The 14,406-nt window shown below is 41.4% G+C and overlaps 1 protein-coding gene across 1 annotated transcript in view; it reads left to right on the plus strand.

Annotated features, from left to right (window-relative positions):
- Positions 1-13,012, plus strand: part of HSF2 (heat shock transcription factor 2) — a 38,536-nt gene extending 25,524 nt beyond the window's left edge. The window contains exons 10-12 of the mRNA XM_040350332.1: positions 72-177; positions 5,197-5,278; positions 12,074-13,012. Coding sequence (XP_040206266.1) covers positions 72-177; positions 5,197-5,278; positions 12,074-12,339 — 454 coding nt within the window. The 3' untranslated portion in view covers positions 12,340-13,012. The remainder of the gene's footprint in view (positions 1-71; positions 178-5,196; positions 5,279-12,073) is intronic.
- The last annotated feature ends 1,394 nt before the right edge of the window (positions 13,013-14,406 follow it).

A 14,406-nucleotide genomic window follows, 5' to 3' on the forward strand; every position in this document is an offset into this window, starting at 1 on the left:
AGTCTAACGTTCTTTTTCTACCATGAAAAAATCTCTACATGGCTTTAACTTGTTTTTCACTTTATTTGCAGAGTTGAACTGTTGGATTATTTAGACAGCATTGACTGCACCTTAGACGATTTCAAAGCACTCTTGACAGGTCGTCAGTTCAGCATAGACCGAGATCTTCTAGTTGATGTATGAAGATATTTCTTTTTCAATTCCACAGTGTTTTATTTTGTGTGTTTGTGCATGTACAGGGGCTAAGAATTGGTGTTTTTCTGCATTTTAGTTAAAGCTGAATTTCAGGAATTCAGCCACATTTTGTTAAAAAAAAAAAAAAAAAAAAGGAAAGGCACACTATGAGTTAAGTCCCAAGCAGTGAGCTGCATTTTTTTACATTTGACAGGTGTATTTCTCTGCCAAGAAACAGTCTAGGGATCTGAGAGGTGAGAAGCACACAGAGCCCCCAACCCTTCTCTCTGTTGCCTATTCACAGAAGCCTTTGTATTTTTTGTGAATTTGTTCATATAATACTTGGGCTTCTGTAATTGGTTAGGAGCAGGGGAAGGGCAAGCATAGCAACTGCAGTGTCTCTCCTGTTTTAAAATGCAGAGTCTTCTGAGCTCAGTGTTTCTCTCCCAGAAATAAAGCAATAGCTGCCTTCTGGGAGTATTATAAAGCTGTCGGATATAAAAAATAAAATAAGAGCTAAGGTTAGAAGGTGCCGTGCACCTTGTTGGACTTCACTCATGGTGTGCCTTCATGTTTTTACAAAGGAGCTGAATTCCTGTAATTTGTCCTTAAAGTGGTTTTATACCACGCTTTTGTGATTTTATTTTTATTTTTTTCCTTTTCTTACAGGTAAGCCTATAATAAGGCTTACCTGTAGGTAAAATGAATATCTCCTAGACCTGTACGATTTAGGATATATTTACCTTGCATGCAGCAGCTGATGTCAGTGGCGCATATGCTCTGAAGGTCTGGCAGTTGCTGCCGGAAAATTAGAGCTCCTCGCTGGAATGGAGGACTCCTGTACATGGGCAGGAGTGATGAAATTGCGGCTCTGGCCACTTACAGCCCCGGAGCTGTGAACCCGGAAGAAAAGCAGAGGGATCATGTCGGCTCCCTCAGTGGGGACCGGGAGGCGGTACGGGGGCTTCTTTCTAATGTAAGTATTTCATAATGAGCCACAACAAACACGTCAGGTTAAAAAGCTCTTGTAGTGTATGTAGAATGCTTAACTAAAACTGCATCAGTAAAAACGTACAAAAGCCAGCAATACAGAAACGCATTGGCCTATCTTGGCTGCAGCAGCATGTGATGTCAACAGGCACTAGCTCTGCCCTACACGTGTTTCATCTGATGGGACATCTTCCCAGCCCCTGAAAGTAGCAGACCACCGGAGTGAACTGTGCACAGATGGAGCGCCCGGGACAATTTACACAAGCGGTTTGTCTCTGAGGCTATGAATTTTGATAAGCACAATACTTGGCTTTGGGTGGTGGGTGTTGTATTCCTATCTCCTACAGATGGTATATTTTGGCTTCCTCATATTGTTTCTTTGATATAGTTGAGTTATTTGCACAATCCCATCAATTTATTATTTAGGTACTGCGTTTGCTTGTATCTTTGCTGGTCTCTTCACTACCTGTTGTGCATACTTTGATAGTTACTTTGAGTCTATATATTTATATAAGGACAAGTTTTGCTGAACCTTTGATGCACACTTTTTTTTTTTATTATTATTTTTGTGATACTTGTGCTTGGCACCATTGTATGTGTTTTTCAAAAATCTTTCTAATGGTGCATTTTTTGTATAGTTATTTTTTTTGCACTATCCATCACTTTATCGTCACTTTACTTTTAGGCACTGCATTTACCCTATATTTGTTGGGGATTTGCATATATCAATTCCTTACAAATCGACCACAGTATCTATTAGGGTAGACTTGGATCATTAGTTTGAGTTCTAACTTTATTACCTTTTATCTGGTAGAGATGCTGGCAGGGTTTTCTACAGGTCCTGGGCCAGGTACAGGCACAACAGTGAGTATCCTGACCCAGGGCATCTTCCTGTAAATATTGTGGTGGTGGTCGCCAAGCCTATAGGTGGTGTTTGGTGGGAGAAAACACTCTTCTCAGCTGGGAGGCTGCATTATTCTCTTTGTGAGTTGAGGCCTTCTATCCCTCAGCAAGCCATGGTGGGTTGTGGAGGAGGGGAACAAAGGGAGGAACTCTCAAGTCCCTTCTTAGGGTAGGGAACACCCTCTGTAAGGGCACCCCTTTAGGGTCAGGTCAGTTTTTTTTTTTTTTTTTTTTTTTTTTTTTTTAATCCTTGCCCTTGTTTAGCTTTTTGCAGTGCTTAAAGTGGATGTAAACCCAAAAATGTTTTTGTTTTTGATGTCACAATGTAGAGTATAAGATTCCCTATCATCTGTGCCCAGTCTTGCCACACAGAGTTAATCCAGCGCTGAGCAATCCTCTTTTAATGTTCAGTGAAAATGAACAGTTTTCCAGATAAAAACTTGCCAAATTATAAAGTCCGTTTCTCTGTTCTTGCTTTGTGTTACAGGTTATTTACATATCCTGGTAATATACAATAAACTTTGGATCACCTCATATTATGATTAACATAACATATGATAAACATGTCCAAGCTCTAGATATGTAAATAACCTGTAACACAAAACAAGAACAGAGAAACTGACTTTATAATTTGGCAAGTTTTTATCTGGAATTCTGTTCATTTTCACTGAACATTAAAAGAGGATTGCTCAGCGCTGGATTAACTCTGTGTGGCGAGACTGGGCACAGATGATAGGGAATCTTATACTCTACATTGTGACATCAAAAACAAAAAAAATATTTTTTGGGTTTACATCCACTTTAAGGGGCACACTCCTTCAGTTTGCGTTTAGCTGTGATTTTTTTGCAGCCATCTCAGGCTTGTGCAAACAGCTCTCAGGGGTTCTCGCTGGATTGGGATGCAAATGAGGTCCTTCTTTCCCTCCTTTCTGTGCATCCTCGTTTGCAGGAAGTAATGTATGCTGAGTGACAAAGGTGTTTTTTTCGCCTCCAAAATAGTTTGTATAGCAGTTGGAGAAACAGTTCCCTTAAAAAAAAAAAAAAAAAAAAAAAAGTGTGAAGTTCTCCAGCCATAGAACTGGCTATTTCTTACCTGAATAAGACCCTGACGGTCCGGGTCAGCAGGGTTGCAGTTTTGAGGGACTCTACAGGTTAAGAGGTGGGAAGCCCTCTTTAAGATTTCCTCTTTAGAAACCGTGGGAATATGGCAAGTAGATGTGAGAACGTATGGTCTGATCCAGGGAATATTATCCTGAGGATCCTGCCATTGGACAATACCTGGAGGAGTTCCTGAGAACTTTGAGCTTCTTAGTGATGCCTTAGTAGATTCCATTAGGCAACTCTCTAGACTGGGCATTATGACGGTCCATATGAAGAGAATCCTGTGACTCAAATTCTAGACTGATGAACTGAAAGCTAATGGAGCGGCTGATCTTTGTGGGTGAGCGTTTGGGCAGTTATTAGATGCTTCATAGAAGAAGATAACTGTGGCGGCCAGGGCCTTTTTTCGACTGCCAAAGCAGTAGTCCTTTCAGCCAAAGGCTCCAGGCCTGAAGCAGAAGCCTACTACCCAGTTCTGCAGGAAGAACTGGAACCTGAAAACAAAGTCCATTAAAAAAAAAAAAAAAAAAAAAATATTTGAGAGCGGCTGAAAGGACAGACTGCTTCCTGATCAACTGTTTCTCTGTGTATCCAGCAACAAATTTCTCAGGCCTCTGGCATAAAGAACAAAGTTCCTCCTTTCTCAGTCAAGGCACATTCTGCCAGGAGTGTCAAGTGTTTACCAGGCGATTCAGCATCAAGCCTCAGCTGTCCAAGTTCATAAGGGCTGACACCTAGTCCTCCTCTGTTCACGTGTTTACTGTAGTTTAACAGGTAGATATTATTTTTGCCTCTGCAGGCTCCAGTTTTGGCTGGAGGGTCGTCCTGTAAGTAGCTGTATAATGGGGTTTTCCCTGTTCTGTTTTTGGGCTTGTTACTATATTGCACACCCTTCTTGTTCAGTGCTTTGGGACATTAGAAGTAGTCATGAATAAGCAAAGTCCTGTGTCCCGTGATATTGGGAATTTGGTTGTGTTGTGCTGGCAAGGTTATGCCTGGGGTATTTTTGGTCAGTGTCCAAGCAATCAAGAATAAGAAAAACCTGTCTTAGGATGTACTTCAAGAAAGGGATTTTACAGGTAAACTAAAAATCCTTTTCTGCTTTTTTTTTTTTTTTTTTTAAAAACCTGTCGGTGTTGGAGAATTCTTTCTTCCTGTTTTGTAAAACGCTCTCAGCTAGACAGGAATGTCTCGATAAGAGCCCCGATAGCAATAAAGACCCAACAGGGGTTCTAGCAATGGCGTTCCTTGCTATCAAACCCTTCTGTGTCCCTGCATACTGTTCAGGATCCTTTGTTTGAAACCTAAATGTGCTCTCAAACATTTTTCCTTGTGTTTTGTAGACAAGTAGCTTGTATCTAGTGTAATGGAAGTTTCTACTACAGCCTTGTCACGCTTTCTGGTCCTTGCACAACCCTGGATTCCAACATGTCTGACGGTCTACTAAACTAAAGCAACTGACTACATTGTTGAAACACGAGTGTAATCACTTTCACATTGATTGAGGCGTTTTTCATGCGGTACAGCGCTAAAAATAGCGCTGCTATACCGCATGAAAAATCATGCCCTGTAGTGTTCAATGTGAAAGCCCGAAGTCTTTCACACTGAAGCGTTGCGCTAGCAGGGGCGCTCCAAAAGTCCTGCTAGCCGCATCTTTACTGCGGTGTGTTCACCGCTCCTATACCGCGCCTTCCCATTGAAATCAATGGGAAACGCGGGCGGTATTAACCCTTTTTCGGCCGCTAGCGGGGGTTAAAACCTCACCGCTAGCGCCCGAATATCGCGGTAAATACGACGGTATAGCGGCGCTACAAATAGCGCGGCTATACCGTCACCGCGGCTCCACGCCTCAATGTGAAAGAGGTCTTGCTGCCTCTGATGAAAATATTTGCATCAAGAGGCGCTTGTGCATATAATCTAAATCAACCTCTTTAAAAGTGGAATTCACATTTATATTCTGCATTCTAGTTTTACCTCTTTTTTAAAGATTGTGGTTTTATAATTCTTTTATTTTTTATTTTTATGTAGTTGGAAACCAAAGGAATCGAGACAAAAAACAGCGAAGTTCTTCCAGGACCAGCAAATTTCAATACAGATGGTGTGAAATCAGGTTTGTTTTGTAGTACTTTTTTCTTCTAAGCTACCTGCAATCAAACCTTCTCTAAGTAGATGTACATTTTAATAGCAAAAGGATATAAAAACGGACCATCAGGCATACACAATGTAAAGGGTAAAAATGGGAAAAGCACCTTACAGTCCATGCAAGGATCCCTGGAATGTAATTGAGTATCGGCTTCATAATCTATGTAGCTAGTAAGGAAATTACACAGGCTTTGTCCATGATAAATCAAGATACCACAAGTGAAATAAATATCCAGTCAAATGAACAGCTGTAACTGCACATCCAGGACACCTATACAAAATGGTAGAGTGCCTTCCTCGGCCAGCTGTGTATGTTGCTGTGTGTCTGTCTCAATTACACAAGCAGGGAGGCAAATCAGAAACCAAAATGTCTGCACACAGATTTTTCCAGGTTGAGCAAAATGTCCCCTGTTTTCGAGACAATGTTTCAAGGCCTCTAGCTTGAAAATGTACATCTATTTAGACATGCCTTTTATATTTGATTGCAGGGAGCTTATTGTGCCTTTTTGTGGGTTGTTTTTTGGTGTATGTAGTTCACCAGTCTTTCTGGTGTCCATAGCAACAACTTCCTGTAGTAAGATTTTCCCCACTGGCTGGTAATTGAAGTTTTGGCCCCTTAGGATTGGTGCTCATTTTTTTTTACTAGATTTTTATCACCTGGGTTGCAGACAGTGCGAGAGGTCACAGTAGTTGGAAGAGATAAATACGGCTGGTTGTATTGCGGGGTCTGGACTGATTCTTTACCGTACATCCAAGGACACGGAGCATCTTTATCTTGTCAATAGGATTGTGCTACCACCTTCAGGTGCTTGGACACTGGCAAAAAAAAGTCCTCCCACAAGCATATACCATCCCTGTTGGGTAAGGCTTCAGTTTTTTTGCTAGTGCCTGAAGGCTATGGTCACATCTGTGCAGCTCTCTGCACAAAAATAGCTAGATTTCTCAGCTGTTCTATCTTGGGATTAGGAGACTGGCTCTTTGCAGATCCATATCCTACAGCTTGTCAACACTCTGAGGCCACCCCTGCATCCAGGTACTATTCTTCTAAGGTTGGCAGTCCCCACTGGAACCTGGGAATGGACCCCTTTTTTAGAAGCCTCCTGGGCTGCACTGAGCACTACATAGCAGTAGCAGAGCTTGAAGCGGTTCAGGAAGCTCAGGGCACCAAATGCAGGAGGCAGAGAGAGTTCTCTGCCCTCTGCATTCACTCCGACTGAACTGCACATGATGTCCTGGGTAGGGTGGAGTGCCCTGGCAGTGGTCATATTGGAACCCCTGTTAGAGTGGTGGAGTACAGGCTCTCAAGGGACTAATAGTCTCTGCTACATAGGTGTTGCATGCTCCAGGCTGACAGATGGTCACAGCAGGGTCTACTAGTGTGTTCACAGGTTGACACAGCAGACCTTTATGATGGAAGTAAGGGTCATAGCACAGCTTTCCTTCTTGACTATTGATCGCAGCAAGCATTAGATGCCACATGCGCTCCACATCTTTCCTTGTGGGGGTGGTGATGCATTGGCACGTTTGGGGTGGGCAATCTTCTGGGGTAACCAGCACACTAGCGTTTCCTGGCACAATGCCCTCTCAGCTAGGACTGCTGTGTCCAGCAAGGATATAAATATAATCAGCAGGCCAGTGCTTCCCTCGATGGAAGAGAGGCGGGATGTTGGGGTTTAAGGTGTGTTTTTTTTTTTTGTTTTTTTTTTTTTTTTTTTTTTCCTAAGGTAGTTAGGAACCTGGACTCAGTCATCCCCCCATGTATCATATTGTCATAAGTTTGTTCCACAGGTCTCCCTCCACCTACATAGTGTCTCCACTAGTTCCTTTGTGACAAGGGAGGAATTCTCATCTGCCATTGCTGCATACTTGCCAGAGGAGCAATCGGTGGAGGACGAGGAAGATGGGGTTTCTCTCAGACCCAAAAGGGTCTTTGTGAGCTTTTCCTGCATAAGTTGTTTGTACTTACATCCAATTCCAAAAAAAGTTGGAATGCTAAGTACAATCTACATAAAAACAGAATGCAATGATTTCCAAATCTCACAAGCCTATATTTTAACCACTTCTGCCCGCGCTATAGCCGAAAGACTGCTACAGAGCAGGCTTCCAGTCCTGGGAGGGCGTCCATAGATGTCCTCCCATGATTGTGCTGCTCGCACACTCTGTGATTGAGTCCGTTGGACTTGGCTGATCATAGATCGAGGGTAAAGGGCCAATCTCAGCAACCCTTTACTTTTTGTGATTAGCATTGGTTGACGACTGATCATGTGTTAAACAGAAGCTGGTTATTTGCTTTTTTTTCTACTCGCACTGGCAGCGTGAGGAGGAAAGAATAGGCCGGTAACTGGCTTCAGTTACAGGGACATTGGTCCCAACATTTACCACCAGTTGGCCAAAACGTGTTGGAATTTTGTCTGTTCACATGCTCTAATAAAACTATGTTTTAGCTGACTTCCATGGAACCAGCCTTTCCATGGAAAGTGCTGTGTTCTTGAGGCTCACCAGGCATTGCACAGGAGGCAGTAGCTTGGATGCACCTATTCCAATTTACCACCAGTGCTGCTAATCAGTGGCACCTCATCTGTGACGTAGAAAAATTACCTGTTTTTTGTTTTTTTTAAAGCTCTATTTCTGTGTAAAAAATGATAAAAATGTTGTTTGGGTGCAATTGTCATTCAAAATGGGATAGCGCTGAAAATTGGCCTGGGCAGGAAAAGGGTACAAGTGCCCAGTAATCAAGTGGTTAATCATAGTAGAAAATCTATCAAATGTTTTTTCAGTTTGTTTGAACATTTGATTTTTCTATTGTGAATAAAATATGGCTTAAGACTTGCAAATCATTGCATGTGTTTTATGTAGATTTTACACATTGTCCAATTTTTTGGGAAATTGGGGTTGTGCCCTCCACCTGAAGGTGGGTAGGATTTGGATCGTGGCATTCACCACAGCATTAAAATTCTTCCCTGTACATCATCACTTAAATGAGGTTTTGTACACAGACAAGGTGTTGCATCCAAAAAGGTTTTCTCGGCAATACCCAATGGAGAGTGAGTTTACTAATATATGGGATTTTGCCTTTTTTGGGGATCCAGCCTTTATTTATTTATTTTTTTTAAAGCCTGAGGTATTTAGGGGATGCCTCGTCAAGCAAACATCTGGAGGCTTTATGCTAGGCCTCCTTACGCTGGTTGGAACACCTTTAAATCCCTTTATGACTGGATATTCCTGTTGTAGATACTGTTTCTGAGGGAGTATTTTTTTTTTCTCTGCTGGGGACCAGTGTGTCTTGTATGGGACACACTCTGGAGAGAATTATATGGATTATAAACTTACAGAAGTCAGCTATTAGTCTAACCCTGACCCTTGATACCGCCCAGACGAGAGTGGTTTTCCTCCATCTGGGCAAGTGTCCCATAGTGGAACTTGGTCACTGAAGGCGGAGAAGTACCCAGGATACAAAGAAAAATCCACAGGTAACCTCAGGAGAAATACAAGCTGCTCTGGAAAAAGATGGTGTTTTTTTTTAAGGAGCACAATACGATAAAACTTGAACAAAAAGAGCTGCATGGTCAAGTTGCCAGAAAGAAGCTTTTACTGTACAAGTTCCACCTAAAATCTGGTTAAAATACGCCGAACGCTTGACATGCATCATTGCCTTTTTTTTTGTGGCATTGGTGCAGTAAAGGCTTCCTTCTGGAAGTTCAACCATGCAGCTCTTTTTTGTTCAAGTGTTGAATTGTGCTCCTTTGTATCCTGAACAATTCTTCTGCCAGTTGTGCCCCTAATTTTTCACTTCTTAAGTGACTAAACAGTACTGACTGGATATTTAAGCAATTTTTATATCTTTTTCCATCTTTATAAAGTTTCATTACCTTGTTACGCAGGTCTTTTGCCTGTTCTTTTTCTGCCTCCTCATGGCTTAGTGTTTAGCCTGCTTAGTGCATTCATGTAAGCTAACAAATTAATTTACTATTTATACTCAGACACTAATTGTGATTTAAAAACCCACAAATGTGGGAAGTTAACCTTTCGATTGTCATTTTTACCTGTGTGTGCCACCTTCTGTACCAATGCCAAACATACCAGGGTGGGTAAACTTTTTATCAAGGCTATGTCTGTTATTTATGATTTAAAAGGGATCCAAAAAACTGTGATAATAAATGGCTTCATGTGATTGCTATTCTTAACCATTTAAGGACCGCCGCATGACTATATATGTCGACAGAATGGCACGGCTGGGCACATGAACGTATATATAAACATCCTCTTAAACCACTTCAATACAGGGCTTTTATACCCACCTCCATACATGGCCTATTCTGGCACTTCTCTCCTACATGTACAAATCATTATTTTGCTAGAAAATTATTCAGAACCCCCAAACATTATATATGTTTTTTTAACGGACACTCCAGGGAATAAAATGGCGGTTATTGTAACTTTTTATCTTGCACGGTATTTGTGCAATAATTTTTCAAACGCTTTTTTTGGGGAAAAAAAGTTTCATGAATTAAATAACAAAACGGTAAAGTTAGCCCAATTGTTTTGTAAAATATGAATGATGTTACGCCGACTAAATGGATACCTAACATGTCATGCTTTAAATGTCCTCTCCCGCCACCTATAAGAACGATCAAGTGGCGGAACCGCCGCTATGATCATTCTTATGGTGCGCAGGTTTGCCGCCGGAACAAAATGATATGTGACTGATGCCTCTAGCTGCAGGCATCATTCAGATATGACGTCCTGGACTTTGTGCGGTGATATGACGTCCACCCAATCGATAAACGCTTATTGCGATTTTTTTTTTTTTTAAATAAGTAGAAGAATACATATCGGCCTTAACTGAGAATTTTTTTTTATATATTTTTGGGGATATTTATTATAGCAAAATTAAAAATATTAATTTTTTTTTTCAAAATTGTCGCTCTATTTTTGTGTTTAGCGCAAAGAATAAAAACCGCAGAGGTGATCAAATACCACCAAACGAAAGCTCTCTTTGTGGGAAAAAAAAGACGTCAATTTTGTTAGGGAGCCACGTCGCACAACTGTCAGTTAAAGCGACGCCAGGTTCTTTACCTGCATAATGGTCTGGGTCTTAACCGGTTAAATAAAAAAAAACAGGTTTTTGATTTTCAATATTAATGTCAACATTTTTGCCAGGGTGAGCATGACTGTAAGAAAACAATCTGTGTCCCTTTTTTTGATGTGAAAATAATTTTATGAGTGAACTAAAAATCCCTAATTACAACTTCTTTCTAACCTTGCTAAGCTAAGATGCAGTGAATGGCTATAAAAATGTTACATGGATATCTGAAACAATCATGCTCTATAGCAGTGGTTCTCAACCGTCTAGTGCCTTGACCCCTTGATAAAATTTTTCCAAGTTGTGGGGGGGAGAATGGGATGAGTGGCAATGTTGGGAGGTGCTCTAGATCAGCGTCATCTGCTGATCTGAGAACTGTAGTGGGGACTTTTAATAGCATCTATAATCACAGGTAGTGTTACTCACTTTGTCTCTGGCTTCATTGCATCTCCGAATTTGTGGTGTCTCCTAGCAGTGACACCTATGCCAAAATGTTGGCTGTTCATGTTCACCAGCTGTCTGACAATAATTCTGTTACGTTGGATTATGCGATCGTCTGTACACAAATCCGTCCAACTAAAATCCAAAGTACAAACACACATTCACAGAACCAATGTTAAATATTAAGACAACATTGGCAGAAGTTCCCCAAAAGGTGGTGCTAAAGAGCAGAAAAAAAAAACACATATTTAGGTTTTGTTGGCTGAAAAAGTTCTGCCGTCTGTATGCATACCAAGTTCACGGCCAATGCCCTTCGGACCAAAATCCACAGATTTGTCTGATGGAAGTCCGATCGTGTGTATGAGGCTAAAGGGATACCAGCTGCTTTGTTGGCTCTGAGGCAGAACTATGACTGAGCCAGGAAATGGCATTGCACATGACACAATGACCTTATGGCTCAAACTGCTACTGATTTTTATATTCTCCATTAAGAAAATTCCTGATTTGAAAGTCCTTAAGTCAAAAGTAAAGCATTGTGGTGTTCAAAGAAAATATGGCTCATGTGTGCAGGGTAGAAAAATTTGAAACCAGCATATTGGTTGCTATGAGTAAATACCTGTTCATCGATGAGACGCGATCTTTTAAGCATTTGTTGTAGTAAACATTTTGGTGCCTAAACTGAAAAATACACTAGGCCGATACCGGAAATTACTGTTTAAAACAATATTTTTAAATAAAATGTATGCATTTTTATACAACACATATTCCATGCACTGGTCAGAGACTGCAGACATGGTGCAGGAGATCAATGCAGCCTGCCTTTGCCCAGCAGCCTCACTAGTGCCCAGCATATGCAGCCTGCCTGTGCAGCAATCTCTGTATGTCAGAGCGGATTTGAATTGCCTGGGCTGTAGTAACCATGTCCCGCCTCCTGTGATTATGGCGCACGGATTCAATGTCCCGGCATTGGATCAGTGTGCTATCACAGGAGGCGGGACATTGTTACTACGGCCTGGACAATTCAGCACCATCACACGGAGGGGTAGAGGAGGATTGGGTGTGCTAGAGTCGCACTCCCGCAATGGACCACGTCACTTTCGGTATCGGCTGTTTTTGACAGCAAAAGATGCACCACTAGAAAACATAAATGTAGATATCGGCAGTTATTAAAATGTATTTTATTTAAATAACGAAGTGTCATTTTAAAATGTGTTCTAATAATTTGTGTTTTATTTGTAGACAAACAGCTTGTACAATACACATCTTACCCATTCATGGCTTTTCTGGATGGAGACACCGGAGGTTTGACGTCGGAGGTCCCATCTGCCAAGGAAAACGATATGGACAATTTTCTAGAATCTAGTCTGGATTCGGAGCCCACGCAGAGTAAACTGGTGCGTCTAGAGCCCCTGACTGAGGCCGAGGCTAATGAAGCCACTTTGTTCTATTTGTGTGAACTTGCACCTGCATCTCTGGACAGCGACATGTCTCTATTGGACAGTTAAATACCTGGGATACTGTACGCCTGTATATATTCATCAAAATGATGAACTATTTATTTTAAGTATCATTTTGGTACTAATTTTCTCCCTCGTGTTTTTGCAATTTCAATTTTTTTTTTTATTTATGCACAAAATATTCTGCTAGATTTGTTTTGTATTTTAAGGGCAAGTTATTTTAAACAAGGGTTATATAATCCAGGCTTATTTTATCTTTTGCCTACTTTTAGTTGTACCAAAGTCCCATTTGATCCATGTTGCTTTTTATATGTAATGTATATACACCTGATTTGTGGTGTACACACATTCTTCTTCCTGTGACACAAGCACTAATAAAACTGCACTTTAAGGAAAAGCACACCAAGCATGTTATGCTGGTCTGGGTCATTGGATTATGAAGTGCAGTGTGCCTTGGTCTGCATCAGAATTGTGCAGGTAAGTACATTCCTGTATATAAACGGTATGCTGGAATTACAGTGTATATATAAAGCGTGAGCTAGGAACAAAGTGCCTGTCCTTATTAGTGTGTTTTTGTTTTGAGGGACCAATGAACATTTCTGTTCAGTTATACAGTGGGTCTTTAATGTAAACCCATTCATGCACTACTAACGGTTGCTTTATTATGGCCGTGACATGTTTTATTTCAATAAACGGATCTGTTCCTCTTTTTTCCTTTTTACAAAATAGGTTTTTTTTTTTTGTGGGATATCTGGTATTGATCAAGACACCACAGCTAGTGAAGTGATGTCTAGCTAAACTCTAATTATGGAAGCAACAAAAACACTAGTGTTTGCCCCTCCCAGCCAATATTCTATCCAATAAAGGTAACCCAGTTAGCTAACCTAGAAGAAACTGGGGAAAATGCCAGCGCCGCTGGAAGGCTTCGTTCTAAGGCAAGTATTTCATAATGAGCTAGTGTATGATTCATACTAGCACATTATGCAATTAAAGAGGTTGTAAATGCTTAAAAAAAATAAAATTAAAGGCAGTTTCATTGGTCCAGCTTTCATATATGGACAACTGCAAGCCGACGAGCCCCCTTATAGTCAGCGCCACGACATTGATCACTGAAAACTTCTGGTTCCTCTGCTGGGTGGCTGCCCCACTGCATCCTGACCAGAGGGTTATTCTTAGCATTGTCACTTTCATAGAATGCCTTGTAATTTTCTGATGAACACAAAAGGTATTTTGTGATTGGATGAGGAGATTGTTTTGTTACATCCCCTATCTCTCCACCTCGTCAAACAAGGAATGCATTGTGTTCATTGGAGAGAAAAAAAAAAGCTTTTTGTGAATGGCGGTGGAGCCCAGCGTACAACCCCCTGTGGTCAGCATGCAGTGAGGAAGCTGGAAAAGACCCAGGAGTGTCTGCTATCCCAGCTACTAGAGATTGTCAGATTCCATAGTTGTCACCAGGTATGAGATGTATACACTACAAGCAGGATCAATGCAATTAAGATCATGGCTGGGGTTCAGCTTTAAGATTTTTTTTTTTTTATATGGAGTTATGCAAGGTACAGTACAAATGCTTTAGGCAGGTGTGAAGAAAATGCTTTCAAAAATATTTATCAATTTACAAAATGCCAAGTAAGCAAACAGAAAAATCAAATCAATAATTTGATTTTGGAGGATTAAGCTAGGTTCATACTGGTGCAATTGCAGACATGGCATGCAATTTGCATTGCATTCCTGTTCACATTAAATGCGATGTCTGTGCAACATTAATTGAGCCAGTTTGTATGGCTGAAGTCGCATTTGCACCACAATGGTGCACCTGAATCACACTGTGTGGGTGTTACCACTGATGCGATTCTGGCAATCGCCCCTCATTTTGCAATCTGTTCGAGGGTGGCATTAAGAGAACATTGAATAGACACCCGGGAGGGAGGAGTCTCGGAATGGCGCGGTCGGAGCGGAGGAGCAGCTAGACGGGAGCCCTCGCTCTCCAACCCCGCTCAGCTAGAAGAGATGCGAACTGAAGCGCCCGGACCGCTCCCCCCTCTCGCTTGATTGCCTCCCTGCTTACCTCCCCTCCTGACCCGGAGACGTCTCCCCTGTGCTGCCGTGTCTTCG

The sequence above is a fragment of the Rana temporaria genome, chromosome 4 (genome assembly GCF_905171775.1).
Source record: "Rana temporaria chromosome 4, aRanTem1.1, whole genome shotgun sequence".
Lineage (NCBI taxonomy): Eukaryota > Metazoa > Chordata > Amphibia > Anura > Ranidae > Rana > Rana temporaria.